The 25,934-nt window shown below is 46.4% G+C and overlaps 1 protein-coding gene across 2 annotated transcripts; it reads left to right on the forward strand.

The window, feature by feature from the left end:
- The first annotated feature begins 5,162 nt into the window (after nucleotides 1–5,162).
- On the forward strand, nucleotides 5,163–17,282 carry SAP25 (Sin3A associated protein 25). Of its 2 annotated transcripts, XM_073624320.1 has the most exons (5): nucleotides 5,163–5,307; nucleotides 12,334–12,451; nucleotides 12,543–12,861; nucleotides 14,125–14,219; nucleotides 15,687–17,282. In XM_073624320.1, exons 3-5 carry the CDS (start codon nucleotides 12,687–12,689, stop codon nucleotides 17,121–17,123), a joined length of 1,707 nt encoding a protein of 568 aa, XP_073480421.1. In that variant the 5' UTR covers nucleotides 5,163–5,307; nucleotides 12,334–12,451; nucleotides 12,543–12,686; the 3' UTR covers nucleotides 17,124–17,282. The 2 variants fall into 2 exon arrangements, with proteins under 2 accessions (XP_073480421.1, XP_073480422.1); XM_073624321.1 differs by having other exon boundaries at nucleotides 12,334–12,861.
- The last annotated feature ends 8,652 nt before the right edge of the window (nucleotides 17,283–25,934 follow it).

Here is a 25,934-nt window from a genome sequence, read left to right on the forward strand (position 1 = left end):
GTTCTCTCAGTGAGACACCCCCCGGGATTTTTCTAGGTAGTAAAAGATTCAGCCAACGCAAAACAGATGTATGAACTAAAAATGTTGTATGAAAACCCTGAAAACCCTGTTGTGCCCAAAAATGTTGATGTTGATCATGAGACCTTCTCTCTTTGGAGGAGGATCACAGCACCCTTGTGCATTTTTTTCAGGGTTTTCATACAACATTTTTGGGCACAATAGTCTTGCCCTAGGCTTCCCTGCTCGAGGGCTTATACAAACCTCCCAGGGTGCAAGGCTCTTGATTCGACATGTATGCAACTCGTTTCCTTACAAATCAAAATTCACACTGAATTTTTTATTGTTCGGACGTATCTGAATTCCCGAATCACAATAGTAATGAACAAATGAACAAATCTGAAATAAATTATAACAAAACAAATTATTTGAAATTGAATTCGAATTCGAAATTGATTTGGAATTCAAGATGGAAACAGATTGCAATAAATACAGTAAGGTATAAAAGTGAAATAAAATTATGATTCCTATTTAGGCTGCCGAATAGAATAAAATAAAACAGAATAGTTACATACATAGTACATACATAGTAGGTGAGGTTGAAAAAAGACACAAGTCCATCAAGTCCAACCTATGTGTGTGATTATGTGTCAGTATTGCATTGTATATCCCTGTATGTTGCGGTCATTCAGGTGATTATCTAATAGTTTCTTGAAGCTATCAATGCTCCCCGCTGAGACCACCGCCTGTGGAAGGGAATTCCACATCCTTGCCGCTCTTACAGTAAAGAATCCTCTACGTAGTTTAAGGTTAAACCTCTTTTCTTCTAATTGTAATGAGTGGCCACGAGTCTTATTAAACTCTCTTCTGCGAAAAAGTTTTATCCCTATTGTGGGGTCACCAGTACTGTATTTGTAAATTGAAATCATATCCCCTCTCAAGCGTCTCTTCTCCAGAGAGAATAAGTTCAGCGCTCGCAACCTTTCCTCATAACTAAGATCCTCCAGACCCTTTATTAGCTTTGTTGCCCTTCTTTGTACTCTCTCCATTTCCAGTACATCCCTCCTGAGGACTGGTGCCCAGAACTGGACAGCATACTCCAGGTGCGGCCGGACCAGAGTCTTGTAGAGCGAGAGAATTATCGTTTTATCTCTGGAGTTGATCCCCCTTTTAATGCATGCCAATATTCTGTTTGCTTTATTAGCAGCAGCTTGGCATTGCATGCCATTGCTGAGCCTATCATCTACTAGGACCCCCAGGTCCTTTTCCATCCTAGATTCCCCCAGAGGTTCTCCCCCCATTGTATAGATTGCATTCATATTTTTGCCACCCAAATGCATTACTTTACATTTTTTTACATTGAACCTCATTTGCCATGTAGTCGCCCACCCCATTAATTTGTTCAGGTCTTTTTGCAAGGTTTCCACATCCTGCGGAGAAGTTATTGCCCTGCTTAGCTTAGTATCGTCTGCAAATACAGAATAGAATGGAAAATAATAGAATAGAATATAAAAGAATAGAATTGAGAGGAATAGAATGGAAAATGAAAGAATAGAATAAAACACAATATATAAGAAGAGATTAAAACAGAATAGATTAGAAAAAAAAGAATAGAACACAATAGAATAGAAAATAAATGAAAAAAACACAATAGAATAGATTAAAACACAATAGAATATAAAAAATAGAATGAATAAAGCCGTCTTCCCATGTGCCCGTGCAGTGCTTCTCGTGTCATTTGTCTTACCATAGTGTCCCTATAAGCCCGACAAATGGCCAGAGCTGAATCAAGATTTGACTCTCATAGACTTCAATGGCATGCCTTGAAAAGTTTGCAATCTTTGAACAAGACTGTGAACTCAACCCAGGGAGAGCTGTTCATCTCTGACCATAGTGGAGGAACAACGGGGCAGAAAGTTTGCCACAAGCAGCTTCATACAAAACTATCCTGGATCCAATGAGGAAAGTCTGTGACTTTTCAGTTTTGTAGACAGAAGACACGTAGACTTGAAGATCTACAAAGTATACAATCCATCCATGGCCAACCAGATCTGGTGATAAGGATCCTCCGGGCTGGCCGATAGATACCCCTCCATGTTCTATTTGGGGTTCACACCTCTGGGGACCATCATGACTTTTCTCACCAGTTGGGACAGTGTTGAGCAATGACGCCCCTTTCCTCAATACATGTAGAAATACATTTCCCATAGACGGAGATTTTCTGACCACCAACAACCAATTCCCTGGATATATGAGAAGTGAAGCCCAAACTTTTGGCCCCATTCCCAACCAATACTGTCCAAAATAAGAGACCTTCCAGATCTTCAAAATGTTTCAAATATGGATAATGGGAACATTCTTATATATGTGAAAAAAATTGTACACCCTACTAGACCAACGCTACTACAAATTATAAAAAATACTAAATTGCCTAAATCAGGGGTCTCCAACCTCAGCCTGTAGACCAAATCTAGTCCTCTGATGTAAGAGGAAAATCTTATAGAGACCCTCATGTGAGGGAGAACTTTTTTTTTAGGCTGCACATATCTGTAAAATTTAACACGTGACTCTCGTGTAGCGCTGGTAGATTTCTAATCTACCGCTTATAGGTAAATTTAATGGATCATCTGTGCTATACATTGTTCAGGTTTAATCTAAGGTTAGTTTAGCCTCTGTTCCAGCTTGGCTGTGTTGTGTGCAGTTCCACACTGCGCCTGTGGGTGTCGTTGTCATCGTGGGTCAATGTTGGAAAGCAACAAGCTGAAGTGTATGGGTGCTCTTCTGTCCCGGAGATAACTCGGTGGAGGTGGTCCTCCGAGTTGCATTCTGGGAGAGGGTATTTATGGGGCAGACGCCATGTTTCTGAGAGCTTTTTACCTCGTGGCCCTCTTGGCCTAGAGGTATGTGTCAGTGAGTGCTATCTCGTGGCCCTCCGGTTTGGAGGGTTACACCGCTGCAGCTGGGCGGGTAGGCCCAGAAGTCTGTCTGGGGCCTGCTACTGCTGGGATGGTCCTGTGCTGTCTGTCCTACGGGAAGAAGCTGGACAATTGAGAAGAATCCAGAGGAGGACCCGTCTTGGAAGGAACCATGCGGAAAGCTGGTCTAGAGAGGGGCCTGGTGACTCAATTGGAGGACGCATCCTAGATTGCGCTTAAAGGTTCTGGTACTGTGTTTGCTGTTCATCGAAAACTACTACATCCTGTGGCAGAGGATCGTATGAGTTTGTCCCACCAAAGTCTGTGGCAGAGACTTTTTGTTCGTGCTGCGTTCCAGCTGCTAGGTCAGTGAGAGACACCTATCCAGACGGGCAAAAGATTTAATCCTAAGCTGAGGATACATTCATCCTAAAGATTTAAAGTCCTTGACGCTACGCCAAGAAAAGGTATTTGAACACCCCTGCAACTCTCCTTCTACCTCTTTCCTGCTACTTCTTCCAGTTATCTCCCATTAAAGCATTGAAAAAGTACTTAAGTGACTGGTGCCTACATTGCCTTGCAGTAAACTCAACGGAGACCCCTAGACACGATATTGGTGAAATTACAGGTAACAAGGTGACGGTAACAGCCCGCTTTAAACCAGCAGCTCCACCGTGAGTTAGTGCTACACTCGTACAGTAAAGTTTGGGGTCCTCTGTAAGGTTTGGGTTCCTCTGTAAGGTTTGGGTTCCTCTGTAAGGTTCAGGATCCTCTGTAAGGTTTGGGGTCCTCTGTAAAGTCCGGGGTCCTCTGTAAGGTTTGGGGTGCTCTGTAAAGTTCGGGGTCCTCTGTAAAGTTCGGGGTCCTCTGTAAGGTTTGGGGTCCTCTGTAAGGTTCGGGGTCCTCTGTAAAGTTCGGGGTCCTCTGTAAGGTTTGGGTCCTCTGTAAAGTTTGGGTCCTCTGTAAAGTTCGGGGTCCTCTGTAAGGTTTGGGGTCCTCTGTAAAGTTCGGGGTCCTCTGTAAGGTTTGGGGTCCTCTGTAAGGTTTGGGGTCCTCTGTAAAGTTCGGGGTCCTCTGTAAGGTTCGGGGTCCTCTGTAAAGTTCGGGGTCCTCTGTAAGGTTTGGGGTCCTCTGTAAAGTTCGGGGTCCTCTGTAAGGTTCGGGGTCCTCTGTAAAGTTCGGGGTCCTCTGTAAAGTTTGGGGTCCTCTGTAAGGTTTGGGGTCCTCTGTAAAGTTCGGGGTCCTCTGTAAGGTTTGGGGTCCTCTGTAAAGTTCGGGGTCCTCTGTAAAGTTCGGGGTCCTCTGTAAGGTTTGGGGTCTTCTGTAAAGTTCGGGGTCCTCTGTAAAGTTCGGGGTCCTCTGTAAGGTTTGGGGTCCTCTGTAAAGTTCGGGGTCCTCTGTAAGGTTTGGGGTCCTCTGTAAAGTTCGGGGTCCTCTGTAAGGTTTGGGGTCCTCTGTAAAGTTCGGGGTCCTCTGTAAGGTTTGGGGTCCTCTGTAAAGTTCGGGGTCCTCTGTAAGGTTCGGGGTCCTCTGTAAAGTTCGGGGTCCTCTGTAAGGTTTGGGGTCCTCTGTAAAGTTCGGGGTCCTCTGTAAGGTTTGGGGTCCTCTGTAAAGTTCGGGGTCCTCTGTAAGGTTCGGGGTCCTCTGTAAAGTTCGGGGTCCTCTGTAAGGTTCGGGGTCCTCTGTAAAGTTCGGGGTCCTCTGTAAGGTTTGGGGTCCTCTGTAAAGTTCGGGGTCCTCTGTAAAGTTCGGGGTCCTCTGTAAGGTTTGGGGTCCTCTGTAAAGTTCGGGGTCCTCTGTAAGGTTTGGGGTCCTCTGTAAAGTTCGGGGTCCTCTGTAAGGTTCGGGGTCCTCTGTAAGGTTTGGGGTCCTCTGTAAAGTTCGGGGTCCTCTGTAAGGTTTGGGGTCCTCTGTAAAGTTCGGGGTCCTCTGTAAAGTTCGGGGTCCTCTGTAAGGTTTGGGGTCCTCTGTAAAGTTCGGGGTCCTCTGTAAGGTTTGGGTTCCTCTGTAAGGTTCAGGATCCTCTGTAAGGTTCGGGGTCCTCTGTAAAGTTCGGGGTCCTCTGTAAGGTTTGGGGTCCTCTGTAAGGTTTGGGGTCCTCTGTAAGGTTTGGGGTCCTCTGATCTCATGATGTTTGCATGCAGAGCTGAGCAATCCACAGAAATAAATATTTGGTTGTAATACCGATAAACGGACACAAGATGGCAGTGTGTCACCTCCGTAGACAGAAGGCGCTGTACTTGTAGAGAGAAGGGAAAGCACTCAGTGGCCTCTAGTGGCCGAGGGGTGAAACTGCAGGGGGAGTAAATCCAGGAGCATTGGGTAGGTAAAGTGTAACTTTAGTGCGGGAGAGACACGTGATTTCCTCCTGGCGCCTGAAAAAAAGACATTCCTGGTATGTGCTGAGATTATACTGTGCATGGAGCTACAGGAGGGGGGAGGGTGCACTGTGCATTCCATCACATTACTGGGTGTAGGGAGGTTGTACTGTGCATTGCTGGGTGTAGGGAGGTTGTACTGTGCGTTGCACTAGGTGTAGGGAGGTTGTACTTTGCATGATACCAGAGTGCTAGGTTAATGGAGGTTGCACTGTGCATTGCACCACATTGCTGGGTGTGGGGAGGTTGTACTGTGCATTGCACTACATTGCTGGGTGTGGGGAGGTTGTACTGTGCATTGCACTACATTGCTGGGTGTACGGAAGTTGTACTGTGCATTGCACTACATTGCTGGGTGTAGGGAAGTTGTACTGTGCATTGCACTACATTGCTGGGTGTACGGAAGTTGTACTGTGCATTGCACCACATTGCTGGGTGTAGGAAAGTTGTACTGTGCATTGCACCACATTGCTGGGTGTAGGGAGGTTGTACTGTGCATTGCACCACATTGCTGGGTGTAGGGAGGTTGTACTGTGCATTGCACCACATTGCTGGGTGTAGGGAGGTTGTACTGTGCATTGCACCACATTGCTGGGTGTAGGGAGGTTGTACTGTGCATTGCACCACATTGCTGGGTGTAGGGAGGTTGTACTGTGCATTGCACTACATTGCTGGGTGTACGGAAGTTGTACTGTGCATTGCACCACATTGCTGGGTGTAGGGAAGTTGTACTGTGCATTGCTCGGTGTAGGGAGGTTATACTGTGCATTGCAACACATTGCTGGGTGTAGGGAGGTTGTACTGTGCATTGCACCACATTGCTGGGTGTACGGAAGTTGTACTGTGCATTGCAACATATTGCTGGGTGTACGGAAGTTGTGCTGTACGTTGCACTAGGTGTAGGGAGGTTGTTCTGTACATTGCACTAGGTGTAGGGAGGTTGTACTGTACGTTGCACTAGGTGTAGGGAGGTTGTACTGTACGTTGCACTAGGTGTAGGGAGGTTGTACTGTGCGTTGCACTAGGTGTAGGGAGGTTGTACTGTGCGTTGCACTAGGTGTAGGGAGGTTGTACTGTGCGTTGCACTAGGTGTAGGGAGGTTGTACTGTGCGTTGCACTAGGTGTAGGGAGGTTGTACTGTGCGTTGCACTAGGTGTAGGGAGGTTGTACTGTGCGTTGCACTAGGTGTAGGGAGGTTGTACTGTGCGTTGTGCTCTCAGCATGTTGATTGGTATCATTCTTCCAGTCTATGTAGCCCTCTGATGGATTTTTCGGTAGGTTTGGTATTGTCCTTCTCTGTGTTCAGCTTTCCTCAGCAAATCATTCTTCATATTTGTTCATTGAGGGACGCAGGAATTCAGACAGTCGGGTTATACTGCCCCCTGCAGAAGACTTCTACCTCATCCAGTCCCCAGTATGACCCCTCCTCCACCCAGCATGCCTAAGATTTTTGCCTGGTGTTCAGGGGGGGGGGGGGGGGTTATGGGTGTTCTGACAAAATGAGCAACCTGGCAGAATGTGCAAACCGGGTCACTTCCTGTGCCGTGGAATCAGCTGTAACACGTCATACATGTCTTCAGTGTCTGGCGTCGGTGCACAGAGGAATTTGCCTGACAAGATGCTCAACCGACTACTGAGCATGTGCAGGGCAGAAATCAACTAACACTTACAAAATTGACGTCACTGAGCCCATCTTGGTACACCTTACACTGGACCTCATCACATCTACAGTAAGCAGGCGGGGCAGCGGACATCTTTCTACACCAAACCTGTTTTGAATTGGCAAACTCATTTCAGCAATCGAGTGAGCTTATCTACATAAATATAGTAGCAAGATGTCTGCTGCCCCGCCTGCTCGGTCGAGCATTTTGTCAGTCAAATTTCTCTATGTACGACGCGTTGCGCATGCGCAGTGAGCAAGGTTTTGCGATTCAGCTGATTCCATGTCACAGAAAGTGACGCAGGTTGCACATTCTGCCAGGTTGCTCATTTTGTCAACACACCGGCACCTTCTCTCTATCTCTACTGACCAATCTTTTTTGTTGACCTCCTTTTGATCTTCATGGACTCTTCAATTCAGGTTCCTCACCTCCTTGAGTTGGTAGCTGCCTGAAGTGGTGGAGATTTGTAAGCCGTACCCGGACCCCTCTGGCCTGGACGATTGCGGGAAAAGCTTGTAATGTGACCTTTAGGCACAGGGCTCTGCAGTGGTGTTTGTCAGCTGAGGAGCGCTCTCCAGATCCTGGAGTCACAGTACAGCTTCTGGGGTGACCCTACCTCTGAAGCATTGGTCTCCAAACTGTGGCCTGAGGGCCAGATGTGGCCCTTGGGACCATAATCCAGATCACGTTTTCTTCCAATGACACCAAAAATGGGGCCCAATGATGGGGCACTATTCCTTCCAATGGGCCCAATGATGGGGCACAATTTCTCCCAATAACAGCAACAGTGAGGCCCAATGACACCAACAATGGGTCACTATTCCTCCCAATGAGACCAACAACGGGTCCCTATAACACCCAGTGATAGGACTCTATTCCTCCCAATTACCCCAATGATTGGGCGCTAGTCTTACCAATGACACCAGCAATAGGGCCCAAAAACACACAATGATGGGATGTTATTCCTCCCAATGAGACCAACAATGGGACCCAATAACACCCACAAATGGAGCACAGTTCCTTCCATTTACACCAACAATGTGGTCCAATGATGGGGCACATTTTTCCCAGTGACACCAACAATGGGACACTATACTTCTCACTGACACCAATGATGAGGCACAATTTCTCCCACTGAAACAAATGATGGGGCATTTGTTTTTTTCCCCACTGATGTCAGGAACTTTTCTACTCCTAATGGCCAAAGTCCGGCCCCCCTAAAGTCTGAAGGACAGTAAACTGGTCCTATGTTTACAAATTTTGGAGACCTCTGGCCTAGAGGAAGCTCCACCCTGTTGCTGCTCCTGCTTTCAAGCAACTTGTTGGACGCCAGTCCATTATCACTACCCGCATACAGTGACCTGGTCACCTCCTGACTTTCTGACCTTCACCCTCACTGCGGCCCTGGGTGAGTACTAAGGTCTTACCTCACACTTTGGGCGTAGGTGCTTACTGTTACTGTGCAGAGACACACAGGGGACAGTCCTGCCTTCACGGGTGACCCCAGCCCATATTCTCCTAGTGGTCCAGAGAGTGTATCTTCTGAAGGAAACTTTGCCTGTATTCTAGAAGACCGTACCTGTGTCAGTATAAGGACCTCCTTCTTGGAGCCATCTTCCACTCCGTTGGGTGAGGCTGCATCTCCAACCTGATCCTCGGAGACCTCCAAGTCAACACAGGACTTTTTTTTGTACAGATATGCGCTACTTGTGGCATACGTTAGCCATATTAGGCCTCACCAGGACTCTTCATCCACAGACTTTATTTCTTATACTTCAGAAGTTCTTGATCAAGACAGACCTCTAGTTCCGTAACCACATTTGAGTCAGAGTTCCAGCAGTGTTTGTCTTAAGAGCCACCCCAGGCTTCTGAGGTCCCACCCCAATTGAGATCTGCATATGATCACCCAAAAGACCTTCCCGGCATATCTGCTATCATAACATTTTCTTTGTGCAGACTGGAAGCACCCTGCAAGGGATGGGCCCCATTGGAGCATGGTAATTTAACAATTGGACTGTTACCACTTTTGGTCAACCGGTGTGCCACCTTTTAATAAGTAGACCATTGGACAGTTGGAGGGCATGCTCACTTTTAAGAATTTTACTGCAAGGCAATTAGAATCCATTCTCAAGTCTTATTTTGAACTGGCTGGTTCTGCCCTCCAGCCTGTGTTGGTGGGGACCTTAGTCTGTGGAACCTTGTCTGAGTGAGTTCCTTCTCTCTAGATCTCTCCTAAGCTGGGGTGGAATTTGTCCGGGAAATTTTAAGCTTCTCCCTATAAGCAAATAGTTTCTTTGCGCTTAGAAGCACAAAAATGGCTCTCTTGTATAATGCCGGGAAAGCATGCTTGTATATCTCCAAGTAACACAGATGCTGGTATCACGTTGAGCTTAGCAGAATCCTCCAGAGAATAGCCAGCTCTGTTTATTTAAACTATAAACATGAATAACAAAGCAAGGTGGTGGCTTCAGAATCAGCCAATCAGACACTTGTATTCTTTCAAAAGAACCAATCACATACATGTATATATTCAGATAGAAATACAGTAGTGACGTGTGCAGATGGTCATGTGCAGAGCCATGCGGCAAGCGTCTTGTGAGACACAAAGTGTCTCACAATTTGAACACTACTTATAGGGCTCTGAATATGATCATGTGCACACTCCCACTGCTACCAATGACGCGAGCCGTACTTTATCATGGCTGAGTGGGCCATCATTTTGTATGGTTATGCTATGGTTCCCATGTGCGCAGATCTGCTTACTTAGGAGCGTAGATGCAGTCGCCATGAAGTGGCCAGTCCCTTGGTGAGGCATAAACAAAATTAAAAGAGCAAACAGATCTGCCGTGTCCATGGGAAGGTTTCTGAAGTCAATGGTCTTCCACCAACGTCTGTATGTGTGAATACGCTCCCATGAGCGTATTACAGCAAAACTGGCATTGGGGGACATCTGACAACATTCATTAATAAAAATTTCCACAACAGATTCCATTACACAGAGTGGGTAGAGCAAATGTCTGGAGTCCCTATGCAGCTGGGATACTGATAACCTATCCAGAGACCATTTGGCCTTTGAGGGATGTCATCTTTTGAGCCCTCATGCTAGACATTATCAGCAATGCCACGGGAGGTCAGAGCAGTTTCCTGCCTCCCACAAGCATTCTAAGGAGCATTTGGTTGAATCTCATCACTCCCCTACATCTACGTCGTCAGCAGGTGTCCCTGAGGCCTCCAGCCTGCAGATCAGTTAACCTGTAGGGCTCTGTCTCAGGTCTACTAATCCCCACTTTTTATAAGTGAAGAGCTTGATCTCAGAGGTCTAATAATCCCTAGTTTTATAAGTGAAGGGTTCAATCTCCAACGTCTAATAATACCCACTTTTATAAGTGAGGGGTTGGCTGTGTATCCTGGTGGGTCCTTGGACAGCTTCCCTTTCCAGCATTTGAGTGCTTCCTGGGCCCCTTTTCAGTTTCTCCTCATTATTTCTCCTGTGTTACTTCATGAGGCCCTACACTTTCCCCTATCGGAGTCCCTCTCTTCCTGGGACCTCTTACTCCAGTCCTTGTCCTTATTTCCCCTGTGTTATTTCATGAGGCTGTACACTTACCCCATCTGAGTCCCTCCCAACCTGGGACTCCTTACTCCCAAGCCTTGTCCTATCCTATGTTGGGGAGCTGTGCCCCATATGGGCTTCCATGCCCTTCCTCAGAAAGGTCTTCTTTTTCTGGTTCTACATAGCCTCTTGCAGTACTTAGGACTCTTCAAGGTTCCTACACTTCAGAAGGAATCCCTAATCTATAGGGTAGACCGGGTCTAGCAGTCCCCTTTTGTATGAAGCCCTGGACCCTCATTGTTTGAGCACACCAGTTGTTCCTCAGAGTGCTAACTTATACATTGGGGGACAGTGTTTGTTCTGATGACCTTTTCCTAGACTGATTAGCAGTCTCTTTGGGGGGGTCCTTCCAGATTCCTTTCTTAATCGTGTCCTTAATTGTGTAAATGTTCTTGGGTTTCGGTTTATATTCCTACCCTTCACTGCGGCAAGTTCTGCAACTTTTTGTTTGCAGGACCCAGTCATCTAGGGGTGTCATGAGGATGTTTTAATCCTCGTTCCCTGGATATTTGATGGTTTCCTTCAGTGTTTTAAATCTGGCCTACTCTTGTGTCTGCCTTGCCTTGTGGGGTGCCTTCCTTGCACCTTGTCCTCTGTTATTTGACTGCGTGAGATTGCATCCTCAATGGCAAATTCTTGGGTTGTCTATTGGACTTTCTTCTCACTCCTGTGGGCTCCTGTCTTGTACTAATGCTGTACGTGTAGAACTGAATCAACCAACAACTTTATTTAACCAACTATGTACCTCACTTGCAAGGTTTTTTGCTTGGCTAGACAACCTCCTTTTGGTCAAAGAGGATTATGCCCTGGCTCCTTAGGGTTGGAGATAGTAAATCCTAGGCCTTACTATGTTGACTGGTTGGTCTTTTCTTGTATGTTCTTTCATTCCTTTTGACGTTTGTTTTTGTCTAGGGGTTCCCTCTAGTGTTTTGTTTTTTGAGATGCCACACCAGCCTGTGGGCTATTCTCCACTATTGGGAAGTTGTTACTGTTCTACCTGTTAGTGTTGGGTTTTGGTTGACCAGTATTTGGGTTTCCCTTTCCACGTAGAGTTATTACCCATTGGCAGTGGCTTCCACTTGGTCTGGAACATTGGTCTGGTCCTCTGTGCTCTTCACTTGGTAGTATCTGTGGGTTTCCCTATTTACCAGGGGGCCTAACCTCATCCATTAGGTTTGGGCATTGGTCCTTCAGGCGGTTCCTGGGCTATTATCTGTGGTTCTCCTGGTCAGGTCAAGGTGTTTGGTGTTTTTTTTTTTTTTTTTTTTTTTTTTTGTTAAACCGCTTTTGGATGTCCCATCGGTATCTGAATTCCTGTGTCCCTCAGTAAGTGAGGCAGAAAATGTGGTTTTGGTATTTGTAGTAAAATCCATTTTTTTGGAGTGCATTGGGGGACACAGGTCCCATAACTCCCTGTTTATGTTCATGCCCTTGGTACTGCTTTTCCACAAAACTAAGGCATGATGGGTTGAAAAGTTGTGATGGAAGCTGGCTTATGATTTTTCTATTTGCTAGTGTCCAGTACTCCTGTAGGTGGCAGTATATCCCAACTATATGCCTGTGTCCCTGCATGAACTTTAAAAAAAAAAATGTTATCCTAATTATATGCTTTTGAGAATCTGCTGCATAGATTGAGGGCCTGTTAAAAAAAAAAAAAAGTGTTGGTCCAATGTCGCAAGCATTCACCCAGCCCCATTATTTAGCATAATACGTTGATTTGTCGGCTCCATCTACTGGCCATAGTGTGGTATTTTTCCTGTTTGTTGCAGCCACTGGTGGCAACCAGCAAGTTGCCTCTTGACGGCGGAAGATGTTCTCTGAGCAGCCCGAGTCCGACAGCAACTCTGACGAGGACGAAGAAGAGTCACAAAGCCGGGAGGGTATCAGGTGAGGCTTGCAATGTGCGGGTGGGAATGCAGCGCCTTCTTCTGTCTCATCCTCCCATCTGTGTGCTGATTGGCCACACTCTGTTGCCCAGGTCTTCAAATGAGCAGGCGAGATCAGTGGAAGATGCTGCAGCGCCGAGACTCTGGGGCAGATATGTACCTACCTGTGCAGCACCAGGTAGGTGAGTCAGTCTGTCTCCTCTTGTGTATTGCTGAAGGAATTGTATGAAAAAGCAATGACCAAGTCTGTAAACTTTCTCCTTCACTGTACAGGGCACTTTACGGGGGCGGGCAACCCCATGTCATATCACCCCCGCATTCTGTATCACCCTTCTTTTGAGGCTTACTACGCTGCTGTGGCTGCATTTCAAAAGACAGAGACCCTCCAAATGCAGATCCGGAGGGAGCAAGGTAAAATATTCAGCTGGTGAGATGCTCCTGCAGTAATTTGTGTCTCTGCCCCTCCCACAACGGTGAGATTTCCCTGCAGTAATTTGTGTCTCTGCCCCTCCCACAATGGTGAGGTTTCCCTGCAGTAGTTTGTGTCTCTGCTCCTCCCACAATGGTGAGATTTCCTGCAGTAGTTTGTCTCTGCCCCTCCCACAATGGTGAGATTTTCTGAAGTAGTTTGTGTCTCTGCCCCTCCCACAATGGTGAGGTTTCCCTGTAGTAGTTTGTATCTCTGCCCCTCCCACAATGGTGAGATCTTCCTGCAGTAGTTTGTGTCTCTGCCCCTCCCACAACAGTGAGGTTTCCCTGCAGTAGTTTGTGTCTCTGCCCCTCCCACAATGGTGAGATTTCCTGCAGTAGTTTGTCTCTGCCCCTCCCACAATGGTGAGATTTTCTGAAGTAGTTTGTGTCTCTGCCCCTCCCACAATGGTGAGATCTTCCTGCAGTAATTTGTGTCTCTGCCCCTCCCACAATGGTGAGGTTTCCCTGCAGTAGTTTGTCTCTGCCCCTCCCACAATGGTGAGATCTTCCTGCAGTAGTTTGTGTCTCTGCTCCTCCCACAACAGTGAAGTTTCCTGCAGTAGTTTGTGTCTCTGCCCCTCCCTCAACAGTGAGGTTTCCCTGCAGTAGTTTGTGTCTCTGCTCCTCCCACAATGGTGAGATCTTCCTGCAGTAGTTTGTGTCTCTGCCCCTCCCACAACAGTGAAGTTTCCTGCAGTAGTTTGTGTCTCTGCCCCTCCCACAATGGTGAGATCTTCCTGCAGTAGTTTGTGTCTCTGCCCCTCCCACAACAGTGAAGTTTCCTGCAGTAGTTTGTGTCTCTGCCCCTCCCACAATGGTGAGATCTTCCTGCAGTAGTTTGTGTCTCTGCCCCTTCCACAACAGTGAAGTTTCCTGCAGTAGTTTGTGTCTCTGCCCCTCCCACAATGGTGAGATTTTCTGAAGTAGTTTGTGTCTCTGCCCCTCCCACAATGGTGAGATTTTCTGAAGTAGTTTGTGTCCCTGCCCCTCCCACAATGGTGAGGTTTCCCTGTAGTAGTTTGTGTCTCTGCCCCTCCCACAACTGTGAAATTCTCCTGCAGTAGTTTGTGTTATATACTGTAAGGTACAACATAAGTAGACATACCTTTTGCCAACATGCCTACCAGTCTGTACCATCCTTCTAACCATCTGTCTGGGTTGTTGTGATCATCCTCCTTCTTTTTTTTTTTCCTTCTAATCCAGGATTCCCTGCAAACAATGGAGAATATTTCTACACCGACCCGTTACAGCCCCCCGGACATCGAGTGTACAACTACCTGTCTCCCACAGCCTACAATGTAAGTGTTCCCCCCTACATGAGCAGTACCTGAACAGGTAGATGGAAGGCGCTGCACTTAGATCTGTTTTGTGGTGGTTGGGCTTGACAACCGGCCTTTGCCGGATTGAAAAAGCAAAATAATACCGAGAAAGAGCACCAATCTCAAGAGCTCCTAGTCGTTTATTAGAAATCAAAATGTGTAAAAGGCAATCAGGGACTCACAATCCTCTGTCATGGCTTGAATGAAAATGAGCAACACGTTTCGAAGCCAAAGGTCCCTCCTTCATCAGGACGAAAATAAAAAAATTACGTGTTTCAGGGCTGACAGTTTCCCTTAATCAGGGCTCAAATTAAGGTTATCAACAAGTTGCGGGGGGGGGGGGGGGGACACAATCCCTCTTCATGACGGTAGAAAAGAAAACCACCAAGAGTTACCAGAGCCACAATTCACGCCAAAATAGAAGCAGTTCTCCTAGATGGAGTCAAAAAGTGTGAACTCCTTTGGAAACCCTGGGTCTACCTTATGACTTCAATAATGCTTTACTGCTACCTTGAAGAGCCTTATTTTTCACTTAGTTTACCCATAGAAATCAGACCCCTATCTTCTCTCCCGGGGAACTCCCTCCTTGTCCTTCACCTCCTCCTCCTCCTGAGCTACCTTCCCCCTTTTTCTCAACTCCACCCTTCTCTTCCTCTCTCTTCCCTCTTCACAGCCAATGTGTTTCAGGAACCAACCAGTGAGGGTTGGGGGCTATTAATCCCCCTTCATTAGAGCTCACATGAAGGTTACCAACGTGTTTTGGGTGTCAACAATCTCTTTATCAGGGCTCAAATGGAAATAACAAACACGTTTTCAGGGGGCAGCAATCTCCCTTCATAAGGACTGTCCCAAAAATGCATTGGTAAGTTTAATTTCAGATAGTCATGCTTTTTTTAGGGCTCAAATGAAAACCAATGTGTTTCAGGGGTGACAATCCCCCCTTATCAGGGTTCAAGTGAAAATTACCATTGCATTTCAGGGGTCAACAATCCCCCTTTATAAGGACTTGAATGCAAATGGCTAATGCATTTCAGGGGTCGACAATTCCCTTTCATCAGGGCTAAACATGAAAACATCCAATGCTTTTTAGGGCTGGGCAGCTTCTCTTCATCAGTGCTCAGCTGAAAATGCTCATGCCTCCTATAGGACTCTCCTCTAAGCACACCTGGGGAAAATTCTATAATGTTCATGATAGACTTATGCCAAAAGGAGAATTCTGAGGCAAAGTCTCCCCTTATAAAACACTCCCCAGGAGTCTTCGGAGGAGAATCCTATAGGAAGCATGAGCTTTTGAGCCCTGATGAAGGGAGATTGGCAGTCCTGAGACATGTTGGTAAACTTTATCTCCCTGCTACCACAACTCTGGCACCTCTTCAAAAGGGCAAACCCAGGTAGGACAGTTTCTTAATGACTTTTTGTGGTGTGTGGTTTTTTTTTTTTTTTCAGATGTTCGGGCTTTTTAGGCTGGCAACTCCTCCTCCCATTGTGTCTCCTGGAATATTCGTGCCAAACGCTGAAGGATCGCAGATCTCTGCAAATCCGGAAGACCCAAATACTGCAGCAGTCGCCAACCAAGAAGGGACATTGAAGTCCTCTGAGATGGACTGTTCAGTAGAGTCAAACCCAGAAAAGTTTACTAGTACATCTGGTGAAGCTGTCCACACCCCTAAAAATCCAGAGAGCACTTTGGACAGTCAGGGAAGCGCCTTTAAGCCAGTGTGTCCTTTGAGACGCAGGAGGAGCCTCCTTGAGCCTGCGTCCACTTCAGGAAGTAGGAGTTGCCTTATTCAACCAGTGTGCCCTTCAGTAAATGGGAGGAGTCTCCCTGAGCCAGTTTACACTTCGGGAAGTAGGAGGAGCCTCATTCAACCAGTGTACCCTTCAGTAAATGGGAGGAGCCTCCTTGAGCCAGTTCACACTTCAGGAAGTAGGAGGAGCCTCATTGAGCCAGTGTTTCCTTCAGGAAATGTGAGGGACCTCCTCAAGCCATTGTTCACTTCGGGAAGTGGGAAATGCCTCCCTGAGTCGACGGGCCCTTTGGAGAGTGGGAAGAGCCTCCCTGAGTCGACGAGCCCTTTGGAGAGTGGGAAGAGCCTCCCTGAGTCGACGAGCCCTTTGGAGAGTGGGAAGAGCCTCCCTGAGTCGACGGGCCCTTTGGAGAGTGGGAAGAGCCTCCCTGAGTCGACGGGCCCTTTGGAGAGTGGGAAGAGCCTCCCTGAGTCGACGAGCCCTTTGGAGAGTGGGAAGAGCCTCCCTGAGTCGACGGGCCCTGCGGAGGGTGGGAAGAGCCTCCATGAGTCGACGGGCCCTGCGGAGGGTGGGAGGAGCCTCCCTGAGTCGACGGGCCCTGCGGAGACTGGAAGGAGCCTCCCTGAGTCGACGAGCCCTGCGGAGGGTGGGAGGAGCCTCCCTGAGTCGACGAGCCCTGCGGAGGGTGGGAGGAGCCTCCCTGAGTCGACGGGCCCTGCGGAGGGTGGGAGGAGCCTCCCTGATTTGACGGGCCCTGCGGAGGGTGGGAAGAGCCTCCCTGATTTGACGGGCCCTGCGGAGAGTGGGAGGAGCCTCCCTGAGTCGACGGGCCCTACGGAGAGTGGGAGGAGCCTCCCTGAGTCGATGGGCCCTGTGGAGAGTGAAAGGAGCCTCCCTGAGTCGATGGGCCCTGTGGAGAGTGGGAGGAGCCTCCTTGATTTGTCAGGCCCTGTGGAGAGTGGGAGGAGCCTCCCTGAGTCATCGGGCCCTGTGGAGAGTGGGAGGAGCTTCCCTGAGTCAGGATGCACTCACAGTGTGATACACGGGAATGGTCCATACACATTCTCTGAGTTGGAGGCTGTGTCTGGCCTCCTCCATTTATCTGGCAGTTACACTTCTAGTGGTGACCAATAGGGGGCAGCGTTCCTCGGGACTGTTTTATACCTCCCCCAGTTGTTTCTGTTCAGTATTTATTTCCTGTTACGTTTTGCACTTGTTAAAGTTTCTTTGCACTACACATGTTGAATCGTTATGTTTAATATATTTTTATTCAGCATTATATTTTTTTATACACTGGTCAGTTGTGCAATAATAAAAAAAATATTTACAAAGTGGGTGAGATTTTATGTGATGGCCGATATGATGAATGGACTGTACATTATACAGAGAGCAGAGGATGCTGGGAAATCAAGCTTTAATTTACATACCATGTGACTTAAACACCAGTGACAACTTTCTGCAGCCTTTGAAATGAATTAAAGGTTACTTGTTATGTGAGATGAGTTTTCCTGCTTTAATTGTGGGAGGGGCAGAGACACAAACTACTGCAGGGAAATCCCATCATTGTGGGAGGGGCAGAGACACAAACTACTGCAGGAAATCTCACCATTGTGGGAGGGGCAGAGACACAAACTACTGCAGGAAATCCCATCATTGTGGGAGGGGCAGAGACACAAACTACTGCAGGAAATCTCACCATTGTGGGAGGGGCAGAGACACAAACTACTGCAGGGAAATCTCATTATTGTGGGAGGGGCAGAGACACAAACTACTGCAGGGAAATCTCACCATTGTGGGAGGGGCAGAGACACAAACTACTGCAGGGAAATCTCACCATTGTGGGAGGGGCAGAGACACAAACTACTGCAGGGAAATCTCACCATTGTGGGAGGGGCAGAGACACAAACTACTGCAGGGAAATCTCACCATTGTGGGAGGGGCAGAGACACAAACTACTGCAGGAAATCTCACCATTGTGGGAGGGGCAGAGACACAAACTACTGCAGGGAAATCTCACCATTGTGGGAGGGGCAGAGACACAAACTACTGCAGGGAAATCTCATTATTGTGGGAGGGGCAGAGACAAACTACTGCAGGGAAATCTCACCATTGTAGGAGGTGCAGAGACACAAACTACTGCAGGGAAATCTCATTATTGTGGGAGGGGCAGAGACACAAACTACTGCAGGGAAATCTCACCATTGTGGGAGGGGCAGAGACACAAACTACTGCAGGGAAATCTCCCCATTGTGGGAGGGGCAGAGACACAAACTACTGCAGGGACATCCCATCATTGTAGGAGGGGCAGAGACACAAACTACTGCAGGGAAATCTCATTATTGTGGGAGGGGCAGAGACACAAACTACTGCAGGAAATCTCACCATTGTGGGAGGGGCAGAGACACAAACTACTGCAGGGAAATCTCATTATTGTGGGAGGGGCAGAGACACAAACTACTGCAGGAAATCTCACCATTGTGGGAGGGGCAGAGACACAAACTACTGCAAGAAACCTCAACATTGTGGGAGGAGCAGAGACACAAACTACTGCAGGGAAATCTCACCATTGTGGGAGGGGCAGAGACACAAACTACTGCAGGGAAATCTCACCATTGTGGGAGGGGCAGAGACACAAACTACTGCAGGAAATCTCACCATTGTGGGAGGGGCAGAGACACAAACTACTGCAGGGAAATCTCATTATTGTGGGAGGGGCAGAGACACAAACTACTGCAGGAAATCTCACCATTGTGGGAGGGGCAGAGACACAAACTACTGCAGGGAAATCTCATTATTGTGGGAGGGGCAGAGACAAACTACTGCAGGGAAATCTCACCATTGTAGGAGGTGCAGAGACACAAACTACTGCAGGGAAATCTCATTATTGTGGGAGGGGCAGAGACACAAACTACTGCAGGGAAATCTCACCATTGTGGGAGGGGCAGAGACACAAACTACTGCAGGGAAATCTCCCCATTGTGGGAGGGGCAGAGACACAAACTACTGCAGGGACATCCCATCATTGTGGGAGGGGCAGAGACACAAACTACTGCAGGGAGATTTCACCATTGTGGGAGGGGCAGAGACAAACTACTGCAAGGAAATCTCACCATTGTGGGAGGGGCAGAGACACAAACTACTGCAGGAAATCTCACCATTGTGGGAGGGGCAGAGACACAAACTACTGCAGGAAATCTCACCATTGTGGGAGGGGCAGAGACAAACTACTGCAGGAAATCTCACCATTGTGGGAGGGACAGAGACACAAACTGCTGGAGGGAAATCTCACCATTGTGGGAGGGGCAGAGACACAAACTACTGCAGGAAAATCTCACCATTGTGGGATATGGCAAGTTAGGTTTCTGGAATGCTCTGCAGTTCTCACCTTGTGTTGTCCTTTAAATAATCGAGGAATAAAATTCCCCAACTGTAATATTATAGTACATATACAGGCCATAACTAACCCCCCTAGTCTAGTCAGGGTCTCTTCAGTCTTCTATCTCTCCCTGAACGACTGCTTTTTCGATCTTGCGTACGCCAGTTTGTCGGCAGCGTATTTTTGCTGGCATCCATTACCTATAATTATAGTTCTGGATATATACAGTATGTATATTATTATATAGCATAAATCTTCAGCTCTCACTATGCTTAGATTCCCGTGTTGTTGAAAAAAGAAGAAAAACAATATCTTCCACGTCTGCCCTGTATGTTGCGAGTGTTTCACCGCACTGAACCGGAGACCCTTCAGCGATATCAGTTATTCCACTGCAGCTGCTGAAATCTTTCAAAATGGGTGCCTGATGGATGGGTCTGCCATTATTATAAGCACATCATTGGGCTTAGATTTCATCCCTGACATCCAACACCAAAGCTGAAGTTTAAATGCCCGGTGAATTAACGCCAAGGTCGTTGGTGGTGATGCCGTGTTACATTAAACAGACCGCCTGGAATATGAAGTCCAGCTTGGGTACAGACTTACAGGAGAGTAATTGAGCCAATTATAGAATTGGGAGGAAGAAGGATTCTGGGAAATAGTTGTCATGGTCACGAGGTAGAGTTTTTTTTTTTTTCTTCCATACAATCTTAACTCCAAATCGGGAAAAGAGTAGGATTCATATAAAAAATATTCCAAATTTTATTTATTTTTTCATAAAAAAGACAAACATCTGACTTTCTTGACTTTTATTCAGCAGAACATGGGACAAGAGATTCATTACTTGCTGATTTTCATCCCATATGTTCCTTGGCATAAAGTCCACTTCAAGGATGCACATGCAAGTCACAAATTGACGAGGATGTCATGTGATCGATCACTGTAGATCAGGGGTCTCAAACTGGAGGCCCTCCAGCTGTTGCGAAACTACAAGTCCCATCATGCCTCTGCCTGTGGGAGTCATGCTTATACCTGTCAGCCTTGCAATACCTCATGGGACTTGTAGTTTTGCAAAAGCAGGAGGGCCACCAGTTTGAGACCCCTGCTGTAGACAAACAAGTCATCATCAATGGTCATTAGTAAAATGCTAATCAGAAGGCACGTGATAGCAAGGACTACACATGTCCAGAAGAAGATCTTCAGGAAACAGTAGGCTCCAACTACACACACTGAAGATGATCTCTAAGGTAGGTGGTGGCAGGTTGGGTGGCCTATTTGTATGGGACCTACCCATTCCTGAGGATCTTGTCTTGGACATGCGTGGTCATCAATACCAGGTGCTTTCTGATCTCTTTACATTTTTCTAATGACCATTGATGTTGACTTGTTGAACAATCTACAATGATTCATCACATGATACCTTTCACACGGTGTTTACCCTTTCCTGAAGATCTTCTTTTGGTCTTGTGTTGTCCTCGATACTGGGTACCTTTTGATCTCTCAACATTCTATTTAAAACTATAGATGTAGATTTGTTGAACTATGTACTGTGATCCAAAACATGAGATCATCTGCAAAGTTTAAATTGCAAGTGCCTCCCTAAAATGTGGACTTTTACAATTCAAACATTGAAGAGGATCTCAAAGGTGGGTGATATTAGACGTGTGTTTCTAGCAATCTGATCCCTCAACATTTCTCTAATGACTTTTGATATAAATTTGTTGAGTGATTATAATCCATTCTCTGCGATCCTACCCTTCACATGAGGCCTACCTTTTCCTGAGGCTCTCCTCCTGAAAAGGTGTGGTCTTGATCCTGGGTGCCTTCTGATCTCTCAGCATAATGTGGTATGGTTAAAAGAAATCTACAATGACCCACCACAAGATCCTACCCTTCACATGAGGCCTACCTTTTTCTGAGGATCTTCTCCTAAACATGTGTGGTTCTCAATCTCTGATGTCTTCTGATCACTAGACATTTTACTAATGGCCTCTGGTATACTGTAAAGTTGTTGATAAATCTACAATGATCCATCACATGAGAGCCTACCTTTCACATGGTGTCTACCCTTCCCTGGGCATCTTTTTTTGGTCTTGTGTGGTCCTCGCTGCTGGGTGCCCTATAATTCCTCAACATTCTACTAATGACCATAGATGTAGATTTGTTAAACCATGTACTGTGATCCAAAGCATGAGATATTCTTCAAAGTTTAAATTGCATGTGCCTTCATAAACTGTGGACTTTTGCAATTCAAACATTGAAGAGGATCTGAAAGGTGGATGCCTGGGTAGTGTCAGGCCCAGTGGCCCCTATAACCTTTCCTGTGGAACTTCTCCTGCACATGTGTGCTCCTAGATCTGATCTCCCAACATTTCTCTAATGAACATTGATATAAATTTGTTGAAAGATATAATCCATCCGCTGAGATTCTACTCTTCACATGGGGCCTATGATCCATGACCAGAGATCTTACCCTTCACATGGGGTCTACCCTTTTCTGAGGATCTTCTGGACAGATGTGGTCCTCCATACCAGGTATCTTCTGATCTCTCAACATTTTGCAAATGAACATTGATGTAGATTGGTTGAATAATCTACAATGACCCATCACATGACATCCTTACCCTTCAGATGGGGCCTACGTTTTCCTGAGGATCTTCTCCTAGACGTGGTCCTCAATCTCTGGTGCCTTCTGATCTTTTGACAGTTTATTAATGAGCACTGATATACTGTAATCTACAATGATCCATCACAAGATCATATTCAATGTGTAAATTGCTAAAGAGGACTTTTGCAATTCAAACATTGAAGAGGATTTCAAAGGTGGATGGCAGCAGTCCCTTTGTTATGGTGCATCACATGAGATCCTACCCTTCACATAGGGTCTACCGGTTCCTGAGGATCTTCTCCTGGACAGGTGTGGTCCTCCATACTAGGTGCCTTCTGATCTCTCGACATTTTACTAATGACTACTAATGTAGATTTTTTTTTAACAATCAACAATGACCCCTCACAAGAGATCCTACCCTTCACATGAGGCCTACCCTTTTCTGAGAATCTTCTCCTAGACATGTGCAATCCTCTATCTCTGGTGCCTTCTAATCTCTCTGCATTTTCCTACTGACCCTTGATATACAGTATCTCACAAAAGTGAGTATACCCCTCACATTTTTGTAAATATTTTATTATATCTTTTCATGTGACAACACTGAAGAAATGACACTTTGCTACAATGTAAAGTAGTGAGTGTACAGCTTGTAGAACAGTGTAAATTTGCTGCCCTCAAAATAACTCAACACACAGCCATTAATGTCTAAACCGCTGGCAACAAAAGTGAATACACCCCTAAGTGAAAATGTCCAAATTGGGCCCAATTAGCCATTTTCCCTCTCCGGTGTCATGTGACTCGTTAGTGTTACAAGGTCTCAGGTGTGAATGGGGAACAGGTGTGTTCAATTTGGTGTTATCACTCTCATACTGGTCACTGAAAGTTCAACATGACACCTCATGGCAAAGAACTCTCTGAGGATCTGAAAAAAATTGTTGTTCTACATAAAGATGGCCTAGGCTATAAGAAGACTGCCTAGACCCTGAAACTGAGCTGCAGCACCGTGGCCAAGACCATACAACGGTTTTACAGGACAGGTTCCACTCAGAATAGGCCTCGCCATGGTCAACAAAAAAAGTTGTGTGCACGTGCTCAGCGTCATATCCAGAGGTTGTCTTTGGGAAATAGATATATGAGTACTGCCAGCATTGCTGCAGAGGTTGAAGGGGTGGGGGGTCAGCCTGTCAGTGCTCAGACCATATGCTGGACACTGCATCACATTGGTCTGCATGGCTGTCACCCCAGAAGGAAGTCTCTTATAAAGATGATGCTAAAGAAAGCCCGCAAACAGTTTGCTAAAGACAAACAGACTAAGGACATGGATTACTGGTCCCATGTCCTGTGGCCTGATGAGACCAAGATAAACTTAGTTGGTTCAGATGGTGTCAAGTGTGTGTGGCGGCAACCAGGTGAGGAGTACAAAGACAAGTGTGTCCTGCCTACAGTCAAGCATGGTGGTGGGAGTGTCATGGTCTGGGGCTGCATGAGTGCTGCCGGCACTGGGGAGCTACAGTTCATTGAGGGAACCGTGAATGCCAACATGTACTGTGACATACTGAAGTAGAGCATGATGCCCTCCCTTCGGAGACTGGGCCGCAGGGCAGTATCCAACATGATAACGACCAAACACACCTCCAAGATAACCACTGCCTTGCTAAAGAAGCTGAGGGTAAAGGCGATGGACTGGCCAAGCATGTCTCCAGACCTAAACCCTATTGAGCATCTCTGGGGCATTCTCAAACGGAAGGTGGAGGAGCGCAAGGTCTCTTAACATCCACCATCTCCGTGATGTCGTCATGGAGGAGTGTAAGAGGACTCCAGTGAAGCTCTAGTGAACTCCTTGCCCAAGGGGGTTAAGGCAGTGCTGGAATATAATGGTGAACACACAAAATATTGACACTTTGGGCCCAGTTTGGACATTATCACTTAGGGGTGTACTCACATTTGTTGCCAGCGGTTTAGACATTAATGGCTGTGTGTTGAGTTATTTTGAAGGGACAGCAAATTTACACTGTTATACAAGCTGTACACTCACTACTTTACATTGTAGCAAAGTGTCATTTCTTCAGTGTTGTCACATGAAAAGGTTTAATAAAATATTTTTAAAAATGTGAGGGGTGTACTTACTTTTGAGAGATACTGTAGATTTGTTGAATAATCTACTATTAGCCATCACAGGAGATCCTCTTACGTTTTTGAATTGCATGCACATCCTTAAAAAGAGGACTTTTGCAATTCAAACATTGAAGAGGATCTCAAAGGTGGGTGGCAGCGGTCCCTTTGTATGGTGCCAACCCTTTCCAGAGAATCTTCTCTTGGACAAGTGCTGTCCTAGTTACTGGGTGCCCTCCGATCTTCAACATTTTACTAATGAGCGATATAGATTTGTTGCACCATCTACTATGATCCATCACATTAGATCATAACCTTTACATGGGGCCTACCCTTTCCTAAGGATCTTCTCCTGGACAGGTGTGGTTCTCCATACGAGGTGCCTTCTGATATCTCAATATTTTACTAATGATCATTGATAAAGATTTTTTTGGAACAATCTACAGTGATCCACTGCATGAGAGCCTACTCTTTAAATGGGGATTATCGTTTTCTGAGGATCCTCTCCTACACATGTGTGGTCCTCGATATCTGGTGCCTTCTAATGTTTTGCTATTTTAATAATTACCCTGGATATAGATTTATTGAATGCTTACGATCCATCACCTGAGATCCTACCCTTACCTGAGGATCTTCTCCTGAACATGTGCTGTCCTAGTTACCATGCACCCTCTGATCTTTCAACATTTTACTAATTTCCCTTGCTTTAGGTTTGTTGAACAAGCTACTATGATCCATCACATTAGATCCTACCTATCTCATGGGGCCCACCCTTTCGTGAGGATCTTTTCCTGGACAGGCGTGGTTCTCAATTTCAGGTGCCTTCCAAACTCTCAGAATTGTACTAATGCCCCTTGCTATAGATTTGTTGAATCTACTATGAACCATCACATCAGCGCCTCTTCAATGTTTAAATTGCATGCACGTCCTTGAAAAAGTAGACTTTGGTCCAAGAAACACGTTGGATGTAAATCAGCATACAACTAGGGGATTGCAAAGGATCTCTTGTTTCATGGTCCAATGTGGAGAAGTCATGAATGTCTGATGGATTTCTTTGTCCTTTTTATGAGAATAAAAAAAAAAAATGTGGAATGTTTTTATAGATTGGGTGGTTTTGACTATTGCATTTCCGAAATACCCCACTCTTTTCCCCCTAATTGGGTTGTGGCTTTGCGTGAAGGAAAAAGTGGAGGGGGGAGGCATGTTAAAAATAGGCCATTAAGCTGTGGTTTTACTGGTCCCTGACCTTCCACTTTAACCTAACATGGCAGCCATAGAGGGGGGGGGGGTGGTATATATGCCACGGCAGCAGTGCTGTGCTTGGGACCTTGCCTCCACCATGTCTAATGCATGCAGTTGTGGTGTAGCAGACTTTCAAAAACAGATCTCCAGGGGAGAAGAAGATCGGTGGTAGCAAAGATTCCTTATTGTGGCATCTTCGCCCTTCGTGCCACCAGCGTGCTGTGCTACCATAAAAGAATTGGATTACAAAGGGTTTGTGCAACTCTGACTGATAAAAGGCATGCATTGCTACTAAACCCTCCCCCTGAAAACAAGGAGAGGAACTTAGCAGCCATACATGATCCTGTCATCCAGTAACACGGCAGACCTTATATTACCTTGTGCAGAACCACAGAGCTAAACCAATTTAAATGGCTGGCCATAATACACTATATTACCAAAAGTATTGGAACACCAGTCTTTACACGCACATGAACTTTAATGGCCTCCCAGTCTTAGTCCGTAGGGTTCAATATTGAGTTGGCCCCACCCGTTGCAGCTATAACAGCTTCAACTCTTCTGGAAAGGCTGTCCACAAGGTTTAGGAGTGTGTCTATAGAAATGTTTGACC

This window comes from Aquarana catesbeiana, linkage group LG03, assembly GCF_042186555.1.
Source record: "Aquarana catesbeiana isolate 2022-GZ linkage group LG03, ASM4218655v1, whole genome shotgun sequence".
In the NCBI taxonomy this organism is placed as follows: Eukaryota; Metazoa; Chordata; class Amphibia; order Anura; family Ranidae; genus Aquarana; species Aquarana catesbeiana.